The sequence below is a fragment of the Centruroides vittatus genome, unplaced genomic scaffold, assembly GCF_030686945.1.
Source record: "Centruroides vittatus isolate TY-2023 unplaced genomic scaffold, ASM3068694v2 scaffold_712, whole genome shotgun sequence".
NCBI lineage: Eukaryota > Metazoa > Arthropoda > Arachnida > Scorpiones > Buthidae > Centruroides > Centruroides vittatus.
Window position 1 is genome coordinate 856,719 of NW_027122715.1, and position 25,580 is coordinate 882,298.

The 25,580-nt window shown below is 25.4% G+C and overlaps 1 protein-coding gene across 5 annotated transcripts in view; it reads left to right on the forward strand.

Annotated features, from left to right (window-relative positions):
- Positions 1-25,580, forward strand: part of LOC136989618 (uncharacterized protein CG43867-like) — a 209,499-nt gene that overhangs the window by 144,964 nt on the left and 38,955 nt on the right. For all 5 annotated transcript variants that reach the window (XM_067287836.1, XM_067287838.1, XM_067287837.1 and 2 more), the window contains 10 exons: positions 1,591-1,671; positions 4,813-4,986; positions 6,659-6,764; positions 6,968-7,080; positions 7,200-7,373; positions 10,507-10,748; positions 11,236-11,413; positions 15,691-15,846; positions 24,169-24,266; positions 25,374-25,515. In XM_067287836.1, the coding sequence (XP_067143937.1) occupies positions 1,591-1,671; positions 4,813-4,986; positions 6,659-6,764; positions 6,968-7,080; positions 7,200-7,373; positions 10,507-10,748; positions 11,236-11,413; positions 15,691-15,846; positions 24,169-24,266; positions 25,374-25,515 (1,464 nt within the window). The remainder of the gene's footprint in view (positions 1-1,590; positions 1,672-4,812; positions 4,987-6,658; positions 6,765-6,967; positions 7,081-7,199; positions 7,374-10,506; positions 10,749-11,235; positions 11,414-15,690; positions 15,847-24,168; positions 24,267-25,373; positions 25,516-25,580) is intronic.

Sequence of the window (25,580 nt, forward strand, 5' to 3'; positions counted from 1 at the left end):
AAATTTTCAGGTTAGAACTTAATATAAATATGGATATCTTCAATTAGAAAATTTGAAATAATTTTAGGTAAATTTAGATACATCTGATAAAATTTCAGGCTGAAATGAGATTTAATTTTCTCTTTTAGACTTTCAAGGATTTAGATACACTTGAATTATTTAAATTAACTTAATTAGCCCAATTCCAAAATCCAGAAATTTTCAGCATATTTAGCATTTACAGCATATTTTGCTTTTAAATTTTTATGGCACAGTACTTACACAGTTATTTTGAAAATTTGTTGGCTCAAATATTTTTGAAAACGAGTTTTTTGAATGTTTAATTTATAAAATTCTGAAAAAATAAATTATACAAAATGATTTAATATTAATACTTTTAACTTTTAGGTAATCCTAATTAAGCTGTTTTTTTCTATTTGAAAATTATTTATAAATATCTGGTTAATATTAAAACAAAATTAATTTTATTAAGAATTGCATTGTAGTAGAATTATCTAAATTAAATCAAAGTTGCTGATAAATGATAAATAATCTTGTAGTTCAAATTCATAAATCTTAATTTAATTAATTGTAAATTATATTGTGAATTTTGATGAGATTTGTTATGGAAATAAGAGATGCAAAGACACATGTCTGTCTATCCCTATGGAAGCAAACTTTATTCTAACTAGTTAATGGATTAACAAAGAATATACATATTCAACAATAGGACGAGTTATCTAATTATATGCAGGTGTGCTCTTTAAGAAATTCTAAGATATAACACGTTAATACACAACATAAATAAACACATTAAATAACCCTTTTAACACGTTAAGGTGATAAGTATGGAATGCATTTATCAACAAACTATAATATTGATAATGTTACATTTTTAAAAATCATCTGTAGATATGAAATTGCGCAGGAAAAAAATTTTGGTTGCATGATAATTTAATTTTATATAATTAAAGTATGTATTTACTTTTTAAATATCATATAAAAAATTTATAAAGAAGTTATTTAAAATATTATTATATGAGATATTTCAAATAAAATGGTTAGTTCTTATTGACTAATTATTGATTGTATGAGATTTGATATTTTTATATGAAGTTTAAGAATATCAGTTTAAAAATGAGGTTATACCTATTTTCTAAATATTTACAAACTATTACTTTGTCTTGGAGAAAGTTGTTTTCTATGCAGTCTAAAAATTTCCAAGAAATATTAAATGATGTATTTGAGTATAGTTTTTTGCATTTTTTAATTATATTTTTAATTTTTCAATTAATTAAATTTGTAATGAGAATAATTTTTCTCACTAATAAAAAAAAATACTCAGATAAACTTATCTTTTTTAAATATGGGAAAACATAAGTAGCCAAAATGTTTATATGTGATTAAAGTAATGTTATAAATATCCAGGCAAAGTATGCTTTAAATGGTCCAAGTTCAAATTCAAACAGTCAGTAATAATAAACAGAAACCTGAATAAGTTTGTTTGGAATGTATTATTTATGACTGTATTTAGCAGATTAATATAAACTTCCTTTAATTATTGTTTATATTTGATAATTAATCAATAAATCAATTATTTTCTGTTGATAGGTTAAGCATGGTCATTCTAGAAGATATTGGTGTGTGTTAATTGGACGTATGTTTTTATACTTCAAAACTCCTAATGAAACAGTATGTGAATCGAAATAATAATTATAATTTTAAATTTATAAACATAAAATAATTATATCTTAAGGATAAGACATCAAGTAATTACATGCTACTTGACATTTTATTAGATTGCTTTATTTAATCTAAACAAAAATAATAAAACAAACCAAAAGGTGGTGGCTATTTTTGATTAAATTTGAATGAATTCAAAGAATTTATTTCTATTTTTAGATCTACAAATAAGAAATAATTCTCAAAATCGTTAAACTGTTTTTGTAAAAGATTTCTATAAAGTGAGGAATTTGTTTTATTATTTTTGTTTAAATCACATAAAAATTAGAAAAGAATAATTTTTATGGATAAATTTTGGAAGAGTATCCTACTACGATCACTATGTATCACTACTAATGCATAACTTTCAACTGCCATCTTTTATTTCACTAAAATATTTTACAATTTGCGGCATTCCATATTTTTATAAAATGCTTTTTTAGACTTTTTCCTTTCATTAAGTATCACTGCAAATTAAAATGAATTAACAAATATAAATAAGATAATTAATACAATTAATAATTACAATAAAAACACAGTTTTGAGGTGAAGCAAGAGCAAAACAAAAAGTTAAATTTTTTAGAATTAAGTAAAATTAATGCATTTTATTCTATTCTAAAAATTTATCTATTTTAACCATGAACCAATTTAGAGCTAAGTTTTTTTATTTACTTTTTATACTTGTAATGTACACATGTAATTGATGTTCAGTGCAATTATATTTCTCTGACATAAAAACTTTATACATGTTAAATATGCTTGCAAAAAGAAAATATTCAATAAGAATGAATGAAAATTGAAAAATCAGTTATTTTAAAAAAATCATAAGAAGTTTATTAAAATAATTTTTAGATGTTTATTCAAATAATGTAAGTAACATCAAAGTATAATTCTTGATAATTACACATATATCTAAAGAAAGAACTCAAGAACTAACAAATGTGTTCTTGCCCTAACTTAGCCCTAAGCCATATATTAATTTATGTTCATAGATAACATATCTAACTCTCTAAGCTATTGAGAAATTCTTTTTATCTTCTAATAGGATTTTATGTAGTTCCATGACTTTTACATTAATATAAGCAATTTTCAGTAAATAATGATAGCAAAAACAATCTAATCCAAACTATCCAATCATTCTAATCAAAACCAGAAATGATATATGTAAGAAAATAAAAACAGTTGTTAGAATATTTGAATTACAATATTAAAGTAAATTAGAATGAAACTAAATTTTTATAAAATAATAAGCTTACTTATTTTATTTTATAAAAATTTGAATAATATAGCAAGCTTTTATTAAGCTTGTAATATTTTTATCAAAAAAGAAATAAAATAACAACAAAAATGCTAAATTCAGGAAACTAAAAAACTAAAACAAATTTCAAATGTGGTCTTATTATTTTAAATATGGTACAAGTTCAAAGGTTATTTTTGTTAACGAAGAAATATGATTTGGACTCTCTTTTAACAAACTGGATGATATAAACTTTGAAATATAGAGTTTTTGAAGCTGAAATATTAGTCTAAATATTTTTCTTAAAACTGGCCTTTAAGTTACAATTTAGACTGGTTTAGTCCAAAGATTTTAGACAGTTTCTAATAAATAAAATAGAATAGAATATATAGAAAATATATTATAAAATTGAAAATTATTAGAAAATATATAATGATAAGTTATTTAAACTTAATAGAGCATTGTAAAAACAAACTGCATAGTATTTCTATCACTTTATTTTTAAAAATTTTTATTTATTTTTACTTTAATTTGTTTAAATATTTGAAAATGTGAATTGTTTATGAAGATATATTTTGACTCCAATAAACAGAAAAAATATTTTAATTTATGGAATTTGAGAAGGTATCATGAAGAATTGAAAGTTTAGAATGACTCAAATTATTCACTTTTTGAAACTGAAACACTTATTACAGTTATAACAATGTTGTGTAGAGATAAACTGCATTTCAGATCTGTTTCTGCTCAAATCTAAATTACAAGTTCTGTATTAATCAATAATAATCGACATAAGCAAATTTTTTTCCTAATAGTAAGAATACATATAGACAGTTATATAAAAGATTATCTAACCTTGTCATTGTCCATAAGTTTCAAATTTTAAATGATAAATATAATTTTCAGATTTCTTACTTAAGGTTGGTTTTCTTATTAATCAAATCATTTCTATTAAAATTTTGTTATAAATAAAAGGAATGAATAAATAAATCCCTATAGATAAAATATAACACTAAAGAAATATATATTTTTCGTTTGTTATGTAAACAGAAAACATTCATAAATAGTAAGGAAATCTATTTTATGTTTGTAATTAATAAATAAACAGCTTTTTATTCTTAGTTTATGCAGTTGTTCAGATTGGTGTCATGATTAATGGACAATAAAAGTAGGAAAAGAAATTTTCCATCTATTTAACATTCCAATTATTAAAAAGTATGTAAGAAAATAATAAAAATATGCATGTAAATTTTAAACAGGTTTGAATACAATAGTCCTATTTAATTAGACATAAAAATAATTTTTAGAAAGATTTTTGATGTTACATTGGCATTTCATTCTTTTGTGTAGTAATGTAATTTTTTACTATTTTATTAAATATATAATTTAAAATCACACATTTAATTTAAAAAGTTTTTGTATTATTATTAATTTTATTGATTTTGATTATTAAATAACTGCAAAACTTACTTGAGCCTGTGACTGGTATGAAAATAATCAATTCAAATTAACAAACGTTTTCGGACGCCTTCCGTGTCCTTCCTCAGGTTAAAACTGCTGGATTCTCAAGTAAGTTTTGCAGTTATCTAACATACACCCCAGTGTGTGTGAAGAAGATATTTTGATTATTAAATTGTGTGATAAGGAGTTCTCAATTAATAGAAAAATTTGTTCAGTCATTAATAGCAATTATTTTTAATTTTTTCATAAATTATAATAAAAAATAAAATTTAATTTAATAAACATATATTTTCAACAAATTTAAAATAGAAAAATATTTTACAATTATATTATACTTTCAATTATATAAGGTAAGATTAATATGAGATCTTGTAATAAGATTTCTAAATTTTTTATTATAAATTATTTATTTTAAGACTCCTCTTGGCCAAATTAATATGCGTGATGCACGAGTGGAAGAAGTAATTCATGTTTCAGATAGTGATGAGGAGGAACAGGAAGAAGATATGTGTAAATCTGAATATACAATAGGAATTTTTCCTAACCATCAGGGACCAACTTATCTTCTTATGGCTAATAAACAAGAAATGGTATAAATTTTTTATTTTATTATAAAAAATTTATTTTTGAAGAAATTAATAAAAATCTTATTGTGCTAGAATTATTTTTATTAAATTCTATTCAAGGTATTAATAATAGGAATGATCAGATAGGAAATGAATAAAATAAAATTAATTCTTATATGTATGATGTAAAGAAACATTCATATGTCTGTCAACCAATATATCATAAATATCAGCAAATAACTGACTAAAACAGAAGATAAAAAATAAAATGTAAAATATAAAGCGATGCATTTTGTTTAAATATATTTTTTAAGTTTTATGAGTTAATTAGATTCAAATAATCAAAGCAAAAAATATTGTGATCCAGCATATAAATTTTAAAACAAACAAACATTTTCAGTCATTTTAAACAGTAGTCTTCTATCACAAAGTATAAATTCAAAAGCTAAATTGTAGAACAAACCTTTAATTATTAGCTTACAAGTTAAATCAGGGCTTTTCAACAGGATTGGTGTTGATCCCTTAAGGGTCAATGAGAATTTGAAAGGAGTCAATGAGCAAATTAGATACATATTTTACAAGCGTGTATAATATTTTGATACTGTTTAATTATTTAGTGAATACAATCAATTAAAAATGCTTAAAAATATTTTCACTGTCATTTTCAAAATTTTCCAATATTAAAAATGATTGTGTGTGCATGTGTGTCTGTGTATGTATCATCATTATCCATTCCTGCTGATACCCAAAGGGTGTACAGGTCAACACGGTGAAAAAATCACTCTCTTATACTACCATCCACTACTTTTTTCCAAACTCTGCCATCAACAGTTAAGTTTTTAGCCTGGATTAAAGTTATATTCCTTTCCTCTAAAGCCTGCTTAACACTATCAATTCACCTTTGTCTAGGTCGTCCCTTTGGTTTTTCTCTTTGATTTTAGCTTTGAATACCTGTTTGACCAGTCATTCTTCTCCCATTCTTTCCAAATGGCCAAACCATCTATATATATTGAAAATGTTTATACACTTTAAATTTATATGATGAATCATAAGGGTTTTGCTTTGATTATTTTATTTTGTTTTATCCAGTTTACTTGTTTTGCTAGACTAATCTAATTCATAAGATTATTTAAATATTTTATTTATATGTTTATAAATTAAAATAAAAATCTTAGAAATATAAACATATTAATAAGACGTTATAAAAACTTTTCTATTCAGTTACAAAATAAAACTTTTAAATACTTTTAATATCAATTTGATGTTATCATAGTTGTAATTTAAAAATGATATATTTCATTTTATAATCCGAAATTTTTAAATCAGATATTGTCTGGAATAAGTCATTAAATTACCGTGATCGTATTGATCTTATAATTCATAAATTATTTTCTTCATATTATTAATCATTTTACAATGTCATCCAAAGTAAAAAAGATTATGTTGATGTGTTTACTTTATCAATATTTTTCCATTAGTATAAAAAATTGTTTATAACATATTTAAAAAAATAATTTGATATGCAATAATGATTTAAATATTGATTGATTAATCAATATTTAAATCATTATCTGATGTCAAATTTAAAAATCATTAAGTCATTTATTCTTAAATCTTATTTGATAAATTAACAGTTTTATTGATCTTTCTTTTCAATAATTATAATAGATATTTTTTATATATTAATATTTTCTAGGATGTCTGGTTATATCATTTGACTGTAGTCTCATCTGGTGAAAACTTAGCAGGTACACAATATGAACAATTGATTGCTCGTCTAATGGAAGCTGATGGAGATGAAAGTATGTACATATGAAACTTTAATAATAATTAATGTAATATTTAATATACATTATTTAATTTTAATTGTTTACAATAAGATATAAGTTAATATTAATGATAATATGAATTTTATAATTAATTGAATTATAGAATTTAAGAAATAATATATATATAATATCATTTGACTTTGAAATTATAAATAATATCAACTTTTATGTTTTAGATAGTGTAATATGGAGACATCCATTATTATTGTATTCCAAAGACAGTATATCGCAACCTCTGACCACTTTACCGTCCGAACAATTACAAACAGAGGCAGTAAAACTTTTCAAGGTTAGTATACATATTTGATATATTTATATGAATTGCTAAAAATACTTTAAATAAATATATAATAATGTACAGTTTATAAACAATATGTAGTCTAAATTGATTTTTAATTTTACTTTTAGTCCATCCAGTTGTTTATATCAGTGCCATTGGATACTTCGGGAATAGATTATCATGTGGCTCTGGCTCAAAATGCCTTGCAGCAGTGCCTCACATTTCCAGAGCTCCAGAATGAATTTTTCTGTCAATTAATTAAACAAACTTCTAGACATTGTTATCAGAGATTAGGCGTACAGGTAAGTGTTAATAAATTAATTGTATATAATGCATTATGAAAACCAAAATAAAATATTTAAAAATAAATTAAATGAAACAATACAAAAACTCTTAACATTTAACATGTCTTTATTAATCCGTGCATATAACTGCTTTAACTAATGATGTTATAATTTAAAATTATTGTGCTTTTCTGTTTACTCTCTCATTGTTTTTATAAATAAAGACATATATTTATAAATGTTGTATTTAATGTTATATTTGTTGAATCATATTTTTTGGTTGATCACCTAATACTTACATTTAAATGTAAGTATGTTATAATCATCCATCCACTTGACATAAACATAAATTTGTAGACAAACAAGATTATATTATTTAAATTTATTACCGACACAAACCAACATGTAATAATAACATAACATCTCAGTTTAACTTTCATTTTATAAAATTATATTATTAAACTTTAACATTAATTTTTATAAGAAAATGAGTAAGAAGGTAAATTAATTCCAAGAAACTAATTTTGGAACATTTTGCTTTTATGCAAAATGTAATTTGGTTGATGAAATTAATTTTTATTATCTGGTTTCATAGATTTAAATCATTTCTCATTTAATCACAAAAACAGTAAACTATCTTGTATATGTCTATATGTCATACACACAATACATTAAATTTTCCAAAATAAAATAAAATATATAATTATTTTTAATATATGTAATCATATGCTGTAAATAATGTAGTATATGGATGTTTATTTGGTATTGTTAGAGGTAGAGCATAGGGTCTGAAAGGTCTAGACTGAAGGAAGAGAAAGGAGAAAAGATCTCAGTAGGGTACTAGACAGATAGGGTGAATCATAAAAAAAATTGTTTACAAGGGATGATAACATCTAGCATTTAAAATGAAATAAGCCTATTTTCTTAATATTTGTGGAAACAGTAACAAAGAAATATAGAACTTACAAAATTTAAATTAAAATTTAAATACAATAATTGAATAAAAGTTAACTAAGGAATTTGTTGAAAATATAAGAAGAAACATGAAATGTGATACAACTCTTTGACAGTATTTTACAGACATATAGAAGATAGAAAACAAAGCCATTTGCTTTCTGTAACAAAATAAAAACTTACATATAAGGGATGGTAACATCCACCATTTTACAAAGAAAATTGAAGTCTGTTTCTTTCACACTTGTGGAAACAGTAACAAAATATAAAATAAAATACAATATTTGAATAAAAAGATAAGCTGTTAACTCAAAAAATAATTCATAGTAATTATAATACGAAAAGTAACAGTTTTGCTATAATGATAAAAGAGGATGGTATAGAGTTGAACAGTATAAGCCATAGAAATTGTGGTTTTAGGACTTTGTTGGTGTTAACAAATGTTTTTAAAGCATTAAATGTGTTCTTTGTTGAAATTAGATTTTTAGTAATAACAAGCTAATTAAAACTTTTTATGGTGTTATGTATGAGAGTATTCCTTTGGTTATTGAAGACATCAGTCTACTTTATTTAAAAATAAAGTGGACTGATGTCTACGTTATTACATTAGCAGATGCCATTGTCTATCAGTCTGAATCTATGTAGATATTTCTTAAAATTACTGTTGCTGCTGAGAATTTGGCTAATGAAGTTTGGAATAAAATACTTCATTCTAGGCCATTGTAAGACATTAGGTGTCAATTTATTTGTAAGGTGCTCAATATTTTTCTGTTTTCAATAAGTAACATATATTATAATATTTTAATATACTTATTTCTGTGCATATTTTTAGATTAATGTGTCAACTTTTAATACATATGCTGTTGATAAATAAAAGTTAATATTGATTTCTATTATTATGATTATTCTATTAGAAATCAAGAATACAGAAAGATATTGCCATTACTTTCTATTAGAATTATCATATTAATAAAATCACTGTAAATCCTCATACCTCTGTACATATTAAGGTGATGAAAGAAAATTACTGTAATTTCAATTTTTAATCATAAGGACAGTGCATTTGAAAGAAGTTTCAATTTTCTATATACAGTTTATGAAAGTTTACTTTAAATTTAAATAAATAATGATGATAAAATTTATTCGACCAATCTATTAGAAAAAATAAATATATTGAATATAAATTTTTATATTGTTTTTTATTGGATCCATATAAAATTTTATTTTATAAAAAAAATTAAGAGAGATTAAACTTGAAATCAGTATCTTATCTACAGAAATGTTTTTGTATTGTAAATATTGTCCATTTGTCAGCTATAGACAGTTATACAGATTTAATTTTAAAATGTTTTAGTGGCAAAATCTTACAAACATCAATTTCTAAATTTTATTCTATTATAAATTGTCTTCTTATGCTTAATATGTTCTGGTTTACAATCTCTTTAATGACTTTTAGATTCTTTTTGATATGATAGTAAATTAGAAACAAGTTGACAATACACGATTCTTTAAGTTATTTTTAACCTATAATGTAATCTGATAAATAGTATTTTACATCTTGTATTTTTAAAATTTTAATATTTTAGCAATTAGAATTAATTCAATTAATCTAGAATAAAAGATTAATTTAGAATGAGATTGAACATATAACTTCTGGATAGTTGAAGGAATCATACTACATTTACATTATTAATTATAGCAAACTGTATTTGACTTCTAAGTCAGTCTGGCAGAATTTAATTCACAATCTTTGAAATTATAATCAAATTAATTTGATTTTTTGCCTATATGATATATGAAAATAAAAATTTATTTATATTCATGTGCTGAAAATAAGTCTTTGTCATCAAATATGTCTTTTATACTCTAAGCATTTTTTGATTCAACAAAGTTAATTTTTTTCAATTAGGAAATGTCTTTCTTCATTATGGAAACTCTCCAATTGAAGAATTGAAGGAAGAACTCTCTAATTGTAAAAGTCGCTTTTTTTAGATCAAAAAATGTTTTGGAGTTTGGAAGATTTTCTGCTGATACTTTTGAGTTTATTTTTCAACCTCCAAAGCATCAGCAGAAAAAGCATCAGAAAATTTAAAATGATATTCAAATAAATCTTTTGTTTTTTTGTAAATTTTTCAATTCCTAAAGGGTAAATATTATATAAATTTTAATTATTATTATTTATTTTATGTCATTTTAGCAATTACTACTTTGTGCAACACAATCACTTTTTCTCTGTGACACATCAGCTGCAGAGAAAACTTCTCCTACCTCTACTGTTCCATCTGATAGGCCGTCCTTGACAGAAAATAAGTTAAATCCTCCAACTTTTATGTTTGTACAGGCATGGCAATTACTAGCCTTAGCAATTTCACTTTTTATTCCAAAAAATCGTACTTTATGGTATCTGCGCACACATCTGCAAAGGAATGTTGATTCCAAGTAAGAAATTATATTTTTATACATGATTTTATAATAAATACATATTGCTTTTTAATGTAATTTTTGTATTTTATTATTAAGCTAATACATTGTTATAAAGTTTAATTATCACATTTAAATCTCATTAAAAACTTTATATTGATAATTACTATTTTTTTCTTAAGATGAATTAATTAAATTTTATATATATGTAATATATTTAAATCTGAAAAATGTTGATAAACAGATTCATTTGTATTTTATATTTTTTACTATTTAAAAATGTTCCATCTTTTATACAGATATGAATTTATAAGAAAAAAATTTTTTCTCTGAATTATAAAATATTTTATCATAGTACACATATGTAATTTTAAAATTAATAGTTTTTAATTCACGTTGGATTTAATTTAATTATGTATTTTAAATTTTGATTATATTATTCAATTTTATTTAATGATATTATTTTATTATTAAAAATGATACAAACATATTTAAAATTTATCAGAACAGAACCTGGAAAATATGCAATATTTTGTCAAAGAGCTCTTGAAAGGGCACTTACAAATAGTAGCAGGGAATGTAAGCCATCACGAATGGAAGTCCTTAGTATACTGCTCAAAAATCCTTATCATCATTCACTTCCTCATAGTATACCAGTTCATTTTTTAAATGGAACATATCAGGTAAGTATTTTATATTAAAATTAATTTATTTTTAGCAATATTTTTATTTATAATAGAATTTTTATCAGAATATTCTATATAGAAAATATATTTACAATAAATTAATTAAGTTTTGATAAAATTGAAAAATAACATAATTTTTAATTTAAAATACGTGACTGAGTAAAAAGTGCTAGGAACATGAAAAACACTTTTAAAAAATACTAAATGCATACCAAAGAACTATGCATTATATTAAATAACACTATGAAAAAATTTAAAGTTGCAATAATAATTTTAATATTCTAATGTATTCAGTCATTTTTACTGATCTTTTAATTATTAAAAGTTAATTATTACTACAGTTTAAGGTTTCTTCAAAATGTTTACTTTTAAAAAATTAAATTTTAGGAGGAGTAAAGGATTAATATGTAATAATAATAATACAGTTTAAAATAAATTACAAGCTTCAAAATATTCTGAAACAAGTAGGTTATAAATGTAAAAACTAGTTATCATCATTTAGTATTAAAAAAATTAATTAAAATTTTTTAAAAAATTCTTAATGTTAAAACAAATTAATTTCTAATTTGTTCAGGAGCAAGATATCAAAATAGTTTTATATTTTCATCAAATTGAGCAAAATTCAATTTATTATATAAGGAAACAAACAGTACTGCTTAATTAAAAGAACCAACAAATTTTGACTGGTTACTTTAATTTAAACAGTAATATTTGTTACTTGATCTTTATATATGTTTTTAAATCTTCATTTTAAAACTGTAAATAATTTTTTTTCTATAGAAAATAGTAAACAAGATATTGTCTTAAATTTTGATTATATATTTTTCAATATTCAGAAACTGTAAAATGAATGTTTAATATTACAGTTTGTATAAATAGACAAAATATTGAAAGTTTCTATGATCATACAGAAAATATTTTCCTCTCTTAGAAACTAATCATTTAAGTCACCAAAAACTAGGTTCAGATTAAGAAACACTTGTACAAATAACCTTTAGTCAGAAAACCAATTTTACAATCTGCTAAATTTTTAATCTGCATGTTTGTTTTGAAGGCAAAGCATACATGAAGGAGTGAAGAATGCTTACAGTCAGCCAAATATCAAGCACTTTATGTAAACTGGTATTGAGAAATTTGAATAATTCATTCCTTCCAGTGTACACATCAAAGATATGCTTGTATGCAAGGTACTGTACATAGATGATGTACTAATCATATGGCAAAGGAAACAAACATACACACATTTTTAATTAAAGAAGGTTAATTAATAACTCATATGGACTATTGCTATGTCCAGAACAAGAAAATAATAGCAGAAGATATTTGTTGCAAAAGAATGCCTATCCTTTTCATCTTAAAACAAGGGGCTGTTGCTACTGAGGATTCAGAAAGCTCAGTTACTGGCAGATTTTCATTCCTGTAGGGTCACATGGCCCCCACCAATTTAAGATATCTGCGTTCAGAGCATTAATCAAGAGTGCCAATACACTATTCATATAATAATAGAGTGATAACAGGAAATACAACATAAAATAAAGGTGGCTGAAACACATGAATACCAGTCCAAGTTAATAAATAATATGGTCAATAAATCCATAAATGGAAACAAACAAGGACAATAACCCATCAATAATAGTGAAGAAATCAGGACCATGAATTACAATGGCAAACATGATAACATTTATAAAGAAATTGCTAAAGCTATGGGCAGATATATATAGACACAACTTTCCATTCCCTTAGAGGATTAAAGAACATAAGTATACAAGTAAGAAAAATCAGCTTTTTACAGCCTTAGTTGTTAATGCATTAGTAGTACAGGTGAATCGGAACAATGCCAAATCATAAAACTTATATATAGTAAGATTGGTTTGAATCACGTAGAAGGGCTAGAAATATTTAGATATTTTCAGACTGGTAAATCCATAAACTATAAGAACCAAGTAAGCATATCTAAGGCATGGAAAATGTGATATTTATTTTGTATTAATTTAATTTTATTTACATTGTACTATGTATGAGCACAGAAACTATTATGTAATTTTTATCATTTTAAAAACATTAGAATGAATTTAAATGGCTAACCAATAAAACATTCCAAAGTTTTGAATTGAATATAATTTTTTATTCTATTCCTTAAAATAACACCGGTAATCAGGTTAGAAGATATTGTTACAGTAGAGTGTCATTTATCCGAAAACCGGTTATTCGAAACGTCTGTTATCCAAAAGCTTTCCAGTCGGACTGTGTCGTGCTGAATCGAATGTTTTTGATACTAGATTAGCTTCTAAAGTATAATTTTTTTGTTTTTATATTTTTCAATATATTTATTTTCTTTGTACAAAATAAAGAAATAATTTTTAATGATACAATAGCCTTGATTATTATTATAAACATTTTCTTTAGGCTTAAAATCGACGAAAATTCAACACGAAGCAACAAGCAACAGAGAAAAATTTCAACATTGGATAATTTAATATATTTTTTCATACATAATCGGTTATCTGAAAAAATCAGTTATTTGAACAACCCCAGTCCCCAATTGATTTGGATAAACGACACTCTACTGTATTCATTAAAATGTTAACAATGCTGTTTAGCCTGATGGTGACCTATAAGTTTAGATTGAAAACATTAGCAGACTAAAATTGGTTTGCTGGAATATAAGTTATTTGTGCAAATGTTTCAGAAACTAATCATTTTAACTGCTGGATTCTTAAACTATAATTAAACTAATAATTATTGTGTAATTTGTCCTAAAGGGAGAGTTAGGTTGCAATCTTATGCTACTATTAATACTTAGAAATTAAAAGTATTTAATTTAATCAATTCAGAATTTTCTGGATGAAAAGATCAACCCAGAACAGGATTCAAGCTCACAGCTTCTGCTTATAGTGCTGATGTGTTGCCAATTAAACTATTTAGTCTGTCTAATCTTTGCTTTTACATTGACATCAGGCAGTTGAGATTTGGGTATAAATCATACTCAGTGGTCATTTATAATTATTTTATCTGTTAAACAGCACAAATATCAATCTTCAAGATATTAGTTACTTATGATGCACGACTTTATGAAGATCTTTTATTTATTTATTTTTTTTATCATGGAATATTTTCACAAATAGTTTATATTTTATAAACCAAATGATTGCTATATTAAATAGGGCTATTTTACCACTACTATTAATAATTAAATTCTAAGTAATTTGGTAGTGGAGATAGGCATTAGATGCCATCTTATATTAAATTTTATAATTAAAATATGAGATGGTGCCTAACATCTTCCTCTAGTACCAAATTACTTAGAATTTAATTATTAATAGTAGTATGTTTGATTTAATTACTAGACAAGCAAACATAAAGTTTACTCATGCAAAGTGATGAGTTTGGTAATGCCACAAGACAGACTTGACAACATCTTGAGCCAGTTTTGTTCAACTAACTCATTATCTATGACCTATACCCAGGGGCAAATCCTGACCAAAATTTTTGGGCATGCTGAAAGTTATAATAGAAATAATAGGCCAATCTCTAGTACTAAACAATAGGCAGAAAATGTTATTTGGTGTGAATAAAAAAGTATGAACTATTATAAAGCCCATTATATCTGCACATGAAATATATGAAATATATTATAATGAAAAAGAATTAAAAATTTATGATAATTCAAATTTTATGGACCTTGACACTGGGGGGTGCAGGGCTTAAGTCCTATTAACCTCTATGTAGATCTGCCCCTGTACACAATACACGTATGCTGACTGTGTACTGCAAGCTTTCATTACAATCTGGCCGTGTTAAATGCTTCGAATGACATCATGTGCAGGCACTCGTTTGCTGCAGCAAACCTCCACACGAGCAAGCGATTGAGTTCCCTCAAGCATTGCACTGACTTAAAACAGCTAGCCACTAGCTGCCAATGTAAAAGCAAACACAAATGATAAAAGAGTTTACACATTAAAATAAATTATTATTGGCATATTTGTTCTAATATAAAAAGTATGTTGATGGTCAGAACTTTCTCTTAAGCATGCGGCAGATGCTAAGCAAGCCCAGAGAATCCGCCCCTGCCTATACCCAAGTGTAGTATTAGCTTATTATTATTATTATTAAAATTATATGTAGTTATTAAAACATTTGCCTTCCAATACAGAACAGAGAATTTTCAAAGTGAAAAGCTACATAAAAATAAAAGTTATCAGACATTATTGATAGTTTATGTGAAATTATTAAGTTTTAAATAGATCAGTTACTTTTTATTTTTCTTTTATAAGGTTGTAGGATTTGATGGTTCTACCACTGTTGAAGAATTCATTCAAAGTTTGAATGCAGAAGCAGGGATTAGAGATACTAGCCATTCTGGATTCTTTCTTTACAGTGATGATCCCATCGAAAAAGGCATGGAACATTGCCTTCAAAGTTCTTCCAAGGTAATGAATTAATTTGGTTAAAATTAATGTAATTTCCTGCCTATAATTTGCATATGTGTTTAAAAAATCTTCTGACTGATAGTGCAGATTATAAGATCTTGCATATAATCTAAGAAAAGTTTTCTGGATTGTCAAATGTTTAAAATCATTTTACTATTTTATTATGTTACAAAGTCTTCTTGATATGATAAAACATGTCAGGATGTCTTGTTTACATGTCAAGCAGATGCAAAAAACAAAGATACTGATGGACTCATTCATTTCCATTTGTGAATGGAATGTAGAATTATTTACCAGTCTGTCAACTATCTAATAAATATCTCCAAGTCAATCTCTGTTTAAAATAATTTTAACCTTGGCTAAAGATATTTTAGCTTAGATAATCAATGATGATTAATAATATCTGACCTGACACCTCAACCAAGAATGACAAGACTTGTCTCCTATTGACATCAGGAGTCTGTTCCAATGGACAAATCCAGAAATTTTATACACATATGATTTAGTTATATTTTATTAATACAAAGATTCACAAAAGTATAAAAAAAATTAGGAAGAAAATTATTTCAAAGAAATCAACAGTCATATTGAAGAAGTATTACAATCTGTATGTGGAATAAATTTTATTTTTATTGTTAATTTTTTTAAATTTAATATATGGACCATTTAGTTTGAAAGTGGTGTAAGCCCATTTTTTCTTCTTTCAAGATATTTAAAGGTTTGCATTTTAGTCAGTTCAAAAATATAAATAAAGTGTATTAAGTTTGGCAATATTTCTATGAATTTAGAAATATGTAAGTTGATTACCCAAATAACTTCTATCGGAATTTAATTAAACCAATATATTCTTTCTGGGTTGTAAATGAACTTAGACCACTTTCATAATTATTGAACTGTAGGAAGTCATTAAATTTCAATTATCTAAAATTTTATTTCACTTGAAGTGCATTGTATTTTATTCTGATTTTGTTTATAAATAATAACAAGAAATAAAATAATGTTGTTTATTCTTAACATTAAAAATATTTACTTATTGTTAAACTATTTTATAAGTTTATCATTAGACACTGCTTTTCATTTAGGCTCGTTATGTGGATTTTTTTCATTCCATCATATTGCACTTTTGTTGATAAAATTCATAGTTTTACTCTCTTATAAAAGGCTGTTCATAAATGATGTCCACACTGGATGGAAGAGAGAGGGTTACAAGTTGAACAAGGAGGGGAGTTGAGCATCAGTGGACATTCAATTATTTCATTAAATTTTACACAGTTTATGCATTTTATTATATTTATTTCAAAATTTCTTGTATATTTTGTTTCTACTTCTATCACGGTATCTATCATGATAAACATTTTAACGGGGGTTGAGTTTTGTTGGTCATCCAAAGAGGGGAGGGGTTATGGAAACTTGGGAAAACTGGGAAAAGAGGGGGAACAGGAGTAAAAATTTCAAGATAACTGCAAACATAATTTATGGATTTACATTACTTTCATAATCAATGGTTATGCAATGTCATTTACTGATAAATTTTAAATTGATCAAAGTATATGGTTATTTTAAAATGCTAAGTGTGAATGGTTTATAAATAAAAGTTCACACTAAATTATGTGACTTAATTTTTTTCCAAAAATAGACTTACACCACTTTCAAAATAATCAGTTCACGTTATTAATTCACTTTAATCTTATTAAATTGGAGGTAGAATGATACTCCTGTAATTAGTAGTTCTGCAGAAAATTAGTTTCATTTTTGATTTTTAAGTTCTAATAATGTAAATCCAAGTTATACACAAATAAACTTACAAGTTATTGTTATATAGAGTCTACTTGTAAACACTATATAACAATAATAGTGTATAATTCAATATCAAATGTAATATTACAATATTACATTTGATATATTCATTAATGGCATAGTAAAACGATTTAATAACAGTTTATTTGGGCTCAAAAATATTTTTTTAATATAACAATTTTTGCTGTCATAAGTTGGCTGGTCATAAATCCATAACTGACCATTTTATAATTTTTACTTTTAAATTTTTAATTAAACAGTCTATTTTGAAGGCATTTCACAATAAATTATTTAGTTTTTTTTTCTAAATTTCAAAATACTTATTTCTACTTATTAAATGTTTTTACGAATTGTATAATTTCTTTGCTGTTATGCAAAGAAAGCAAATAAATGAGGATGTCAACTTATCCAAATGACACTTCTTTTTGTCAATGAAAAATTACACAGTGGATTATAGGCTTGAAATTATAATATTTTTTAAATTATGAATAATCTCAAATTTATAATGTTCTAGAGCATTGGCTTAATAGTTATCTGTATTATAGGCAACTCTGGTTTTTATAATCTGATATAAAGTACAGATATCCTTGTGTAACACAATAGTTAGGTTTTGAAAAAGTGCCATGTGAATTCTTGCTATTTGAAACAAAGGACTAGTGCAAAACATAGAGTTAGGTTCCAAAAGTTAGCAAAAATATACTATTCTTTTCCACAACTAAGAGAAATATGTTTATTAAAGTAATCAATAATTAATTAATAATTACAATAAAAAGTATTGCATGTTAATACTAAGTTTTTCTTCAATTCTAAATACCATTAAATGAGATTTTTCTTTTTGGCAAAATAGTCATATTCTGAGCTTTTCTATTGACCTTAATCTGCGTATCAGCAAAATCTTCATTTTTCTCTACTTTTTTTTTCATAAAGTGTTATACTTTCATTTGTTTGCATTTGCCCAAGAGATCTTTAAAAATGTAATCTTTTTATATAGTAACTCAATCTATAAAAACAAAACAGTGACAATCTTTTGGGTTCATTTAGAGTACTATCATCAACAGCAAACATAGTTTATAGGAAAGTTAGATAAGAAGCTAGGATAAGGAAGAAAAAAATTGTACAATCCATTCTCACGGAAGAAAACGGCAAAAGGCACAAAACATCGAACATTTCAATATTTTAAAATCAATGGGCAAATATGAGACAACATGCTTGCTTAAATAAAAAAAATATCAAATGACTGTTTACACTTAAAAATTTATGAAATTTTGTATGGGGATTTCTCCATTTATCAAACTGTGTTACAGCAAAACTCTGTTATATGGGAGGATTTCCCCAATTCTTAAACTATGTTAGAGCAGAACCATGGTGTAGGAATACTGTGGTGTACAATAGATGCCTGTATATTATTTGTAGTTAATATATATAATGAATAAACTTCGATTTTTATAATGAAATCCAAATTCTGCTAATTTTCTCCAATAAAGCAGAATTTGGATAGTAAATACAATTATGAATACATTATTTTTTAAATATAAATTATTGGTTTGTTAAAAATACATCTTTGTTTAAAAGCTTTATATTTTAGTAATTTAATATTTTTGGTATGTCTAATAACCTAACACTAGAAATTTAAATACAGGTACTCCTCACTTTACAACCTATCTGCTTAACAAGCACTTGCACTTACAACCAATCGAGTTTCGACCTGCAATTCGGGGAATCCCCTTTCTCAGCTTGAGTGTCAGTCAGTGGCAAATGGTGACATGTGCATGAAGCGTACTATAATAGGCTAATAGCGTACTATAATAGCCTTTTTATGAATAAATTTGAAGTTTGTTGCATAATTTGTATAATTTTACAACGATCCTATATTTCCGGTGCAAGCTCTTCACTTATCGACCAATTCGCTTAACGACGTAGTCGTCGGAACGGAACTCGGTCGTAAAGTGAGGAGTACCTGTAATTGAATATGGAACAAAAGAAATATTTTCAACTTTTTATGATTTTTAATTTGTAAAAATTAGTAGTCAATGTTTTATATAAAAAAAAAAAAAAAAAAAAACTAAGCAAAAGAACTTTAAACAGAACTAGCTGATTTTGTAAACAGAGGTTATTGTTTTACATAATATAATGCCATTTTGAAAAATTGTTCATACTATTTATAACAGCAATTATTACAATCTCATATTTTTTCCTTTTTATTTGTATCAATTGAATACATATTCAATATATGTAATATGTAATGTAATATGTAATATGTAATATTCAATATATGTATATTGAATACATATTCAATATATGTAATATGCTGTAATATTAATACCTGTATTGTCAGCATCCCATTATGAAATTGGATAGTTGAAACATTATCATGTTTCAACTATCCAATTTCATAATGGGTTTCTAAGTCTTTTAATTTTTATTTATTTTTGTCATTTTGCTTTCAGCATTTTTAGTAAAAAATTCTGTAATGGCTTCTCAACTAAAGTTGCTAGATTTTAATAAATGAATAAAACTTTCATTTTTAAAGTTAGTAAAGAATACTTGATAATGAAAACATTTTTAATTTGAATTTAGACCATCTTCAGTAAATAGCAAAACTTAACCAGCTGAATAGAATATTTTAAACAATTTAAAGAATCAAGGAAATTGATGAAATTTGCTACCACAATTAAATAAAAAGAAAACTTAAAGTGCTTGTTAAAGAACCAAAAATGTATATAATTATTTTAATCATCAAAATTCACTAAGTACAATCAACTAAACCTTTAACCTCCAGTAATGAAAATGTTAATGTCAGATTGATGAAAATTTTCAATCTTAACCAAGATCTTCATCAGGTCACCAACAATATTCCAAATTGGAATGTGCAGAATACAGAAAACAATTTTCACTAGTGACTACCGGTACATATAAGATCAAATACAGCCTCTTCAACCTTCAAATTTCCGGTACACAACTATTAAATTTATTTTATATCTTTGATCGTTACTACACGCTGGAGATATTCAATTTTTTGAATTTCAAAAGCGTTTTGTATTCATCGCATTCCATTTTGCAAGCATCAATGAACCTGACGAAGATCTCGGTGGAGATTCGAAAACGTTAGTTTGTGCAGAATACACAACTTTTCAAAAATATTTTTTAAATAATTGGAACAAAACACAGCAATGTAAAACAATGACAAAAAAAAAAATTATAATTGTAACTAATCTGTGATAATTTTAAGAAGTATAAAATTGTAACAAATAAAAATTCAAAAACAAAAGCCATTTTTGACAGTCTCGTCAATAATAGTAATTAATTTATGTCTGTAATTTCTTATTTTTCATAAAAGCATTGCCATGCATATGAGATGCTTTTTTACCTTTAAAGTTAATACAATTGCCAGTCAGGTCAGCCTTGTATTTTTCCAAGGCTTCTTGAGCCCTGATGTGATCGGTTTGAAATGATTGTTTAATTAATGTGGCATTCTGGAAATCAGCTTGCACATTGGTTTCAGTGGCAAAAATGGACAGGGTAGTTGTATGCCTTTTATTCAAAATATAGTAATGATGTTCTTGCAATCTTTTGTGTATGGTGTGCTTAGTGGATCCAATGTATACCATATTTCTTTGGAATCTGTTGTCCCTCACAGGAACACTATACACCCCTGGGCCCTATGTTTATTGGCCTTGTCCTTTCCATTGCCTAGTAATTTATACACTATGAGAACTTGTTTGTATGCCAACCTGTATTGTCAGCAATTTCTTTGTATAAGGTATGTAAATACTAGTCATATTCTATCACTGTGTGCCTGGGGATAGGGTTATATGTTTGACTGCTGTTGTAATCTCCTTGGTTGTTGGAGTTTTGTATAAGGAGTATTGGTTGGAGTAGGTACAAGCTAAATTACATATCAGGTTCCTTTTGTATCCATGCCTTGTAGCTATGTCCTCCAGATGTTTTAGCTCTTTTAAAGTTTGTATGATGTGTAAAGATCTGCATGGAAGGTATCAACTTTATATGAAAAAAGATTGGCCGAGTTTGCCAGAATAAATAATGGTAAATAGCTGGGTTTAGAATAGACACTAGTTTCTATGCAGTCCTTGCTGAAGCAAATGTTAATATCTAAGAAGTTTGTACTGGTATTACTTATCTGATCTAATTTAAGGGTTAGTCCAGACCAGTTACCATTCAGCATCTACATCTGGTTCAGTTTTCCAAAGAACAAACAGTTGTCAACATATCTCTTCTATACAACAATGTTCGGTATGAATTCAGGTATGACTTTTTTCCAACAGACACACAACTAACTTGCATAGGTCTCCTGAAAGAGGACTGCAGATGAACACTTATAAATATGCACTGTTATTAAATTGGAATGCAGACGTGTAACACACCAGGTGTGCAGGTTCTAAGACCTGTTTTTTGGTGAGCAGATACATCAACTTTCCATAGTAAAAGATCCCTGAGATTGCAGAAGCATGGTTACAGCTGTACCAAAGGGTATAAGGTAACAAAATCAAACATCGTAATATGTGCTCTATCTGTTAATTCTACCTGCTGTAAGATATCTATCAGATTGATGGAGTTTTTGATAGTTAATGTATAATCTTTCAGATGCTCCAATGCCAGGTTGTGCACCACATTTTCTAATAGTTGTGTAGGTGGTCTTGTTTTATCTACAATGGGCCTAAGAGAAGGTGTTGATTTATGCATTTTAGTGAACAAGCAATTTAGGGGTGTCTGGTGAGGCAACAACTGCCCTGTTCAGTTTTAATTTCTTGGCCAGGGATTGTGTATGTAAAATGTGTGACCCAAGCTTGTGACTTGTCTACAAGCTTGGGTCACAATCATCGTCAACAGGTTCATAGTCTGTATTCCTGAAGTGTTGATGCATGAGAGATCTGTAAGTATCTTCCTTTAATAGAACAAAAGATCTGCTTTTAGCTGCTTTCAATACAATGATGAGTCATTTTTATCATCAGCCAACCATTTCTTGGTTTTATGGAAATTGCATCAAAACATACTATCTTCGGTTTTGTTATTCATGGAACAAATTTTGAAAGTGGCTTTCCATCTACAGAATTCTTTATGAGAATCTTTCATACCAACAAAATTTTCATCTGACTTTACTCCATACATGATATATGATCCCTTTTATCTCCCCACAGTTTTGACCTTTAATTACCAAAATTTAATACCAGTAACATTAACACTCCATATATAGAAATAATCTTGCAAAGTTTTAAAATTTTTGGTTCATTCAGTCCTGATATATAATGTAAAATAGACTCCAACACACCATGCACATACAGAATTTTATAGGGATGTTTTTACATTTTTGGGTTCCTGGAGTATCAAAACATCAAGAAATGCAAAAATGAGAAAAAATTTGACCAAAAACCGTACTTTCCCTATGTTATATTCCTTAACAGCTGGGAAAGTAAAAACAATAAGTTAACATATAATAAATTTAACTCATAGTTCTTTGAAATGATGAAATTATATACAAAGGGGAATTAACCAGAAATTTATCTGCTTTCAAATAGGAGTGTTTAATAATAATAATAATTAAAATGTGGATGGATGTTTAAAAAATGAACAGGAAGTGTCTATAAGTGAGGAATCCTGAAACTGTAGGAAACTCAAGAAAAATTATGATTGCAGATGAATATATCTACTGTACACAAAGGCAAAGGATTTTCATGTTTTCTAAAGATGCTGTTAATAACATTAAGCAAAGAAAAAGCTATTTGATAAGTTTGTAATTACAGTTTAAAATTGGCATATAACTTGTCCCATCACATAATGTGCATAATGTGTGCTATCTTTCAAATTTCCTTTTAAACACATATAACCTATGATATAAGTCATCCTAAGTTATCCATATGAAATTACATTAATATGTTTATTTCAAAATATGAAAAACTAAATTTTCTATTAGAATCTGTTCCAAAAGAAATACATTAGTTTTAGCATTGAGTGATTACATTTAATATTAAAACTAACCATAGATAGATCAAAATTTTTTATAATAGTTTGATTCCTACATTGCTTAACCATTATATATTATATTTACATATAATATACAGTATAATGTATTGATATATAAGACGAACCTGTATACATAAAGTTTTTTCTGATATTTATCTAATTTTTCTTTTGCCAATTACTTTTATAAAATCAATTGAAATGCATTGTATTACATATTAGCTAGATTTTTTATTTGGTTACCATGTAGTATAATTCACAGTTTTATATTTATAAATTTAAAATAATTAAGAAAACAGATAAACTTTCTGAAAGGCTTAATCTGTAATTATTAAAATAACAAAAATTGCTGTATTAAAGTAAAATATTGAATAAAAAGTTTTATTATTCATTTGTGTAAAATAGAATTGAAGGAAAATAATTTCAAATAAGTTTCAACTATTTTCATTCAATTGTATTTTACATTATATGATTTAAAATTAATTAAATAAAATATTACTTTTTACAGTTCTGAAATATTTACAGTATTTAATTAATATTTCTTTATAGCTCTGTGATGTCATATCAAAATGGGAACAAGCATTAAGAGAAAAGCACTTAGGAAAATTTGAAAACACAAGAATTATTAAACTTATGTATAAAAACAGGTAAATCAGTTTAAAGTTTTACTGAATTATTATATATTTCATATTTATTGTAAATTGTACTATAAACCTATTATCCAGTGTTGGTATTCTTTTTCATCTCATATTTATTGTATTTAGAATATTCATCATGATTAATGTTCACGTATGCTTTAATATTAAATATAAATTCAAAAACAGTAAAAATGTCACATTTAGAATTTGTATTCAATGATATACTTTTAGATTGATTCTATAACACATGATATATAAACAGAGCAGTTCATTCAGTATCAAATATTCAGTGTCAATAAATGTAAACATTATGATTGTGTTTACATTTTTATTTCAAATAAGTTTTCAAGTAGGGTAAATGCATCAGTGAGAACAGTGTTCAATATAAACATTTTGATTGAACAACAGGTAAAATCAGGTATATAGTCATATTTTCCTTTAGTTCTTTAACTACTTTTTTAAAATGATTTAAAAAACTATCATTTAAAATTACATTATTTAAAATTTCAGCATATTTTTTTTTATAAACACCAAATTGTATGACATTAGTCCCATCAAAATTTGATATAACAAGCAATCAATATAACATATTTTTTGACGGTTTCCTAGATGTACTAGCTTAAAAGCAAGTCTACTGTATAACAATTCTCTTGATGAGGAATTTATACATAACTTTCACTTTATGGAAAAAATAAAAACAAAATTTCTTCTTTGTCATTAGGCTATTACTTTGCTAAATTTATAATTTTTGTAACATTGTAATGTTTTAAATAACTCTGATTAGCTTATTGTTTACTAATTATAATTTTAAAAAAAATTAATTATAACATATTTATCTTGGTATTTTTTAATATTATGTAATTACTATAAATATATAATAATATATTATTTGCTAATAATCAATGGAAGAGATGGTTTAACTATCAGGCTTTGAACTTGATTAATTAAATTATTTGATTATTAGTATAATTTGGACTTTGTGTTCTGTACACATATATTTATAACTATATTATTTTTTAAATTCTAGTTATAAATTTAATAATAAAAATACAAATTTTTCATAAAATCATTTCTATTTAAGATAATTTGTTAAATTATTAATATTTTTTAATCTAGATTGTGTTTCCGTCAGTTATTGAAAGCTGAAACTGATAAAGAAAGATTATTAACAGCATATCAAATTAATGATGAAGTGATGCAAGGAAAATTTCCACTTACTAGGGAATTAGCACTTGAATTAGCTGCACTGATGGCACAAGTAATTATTTTGAATTAGAAATATTTAAATTTAGTGTAAATATTTATTAAATATTTAAGAAATAT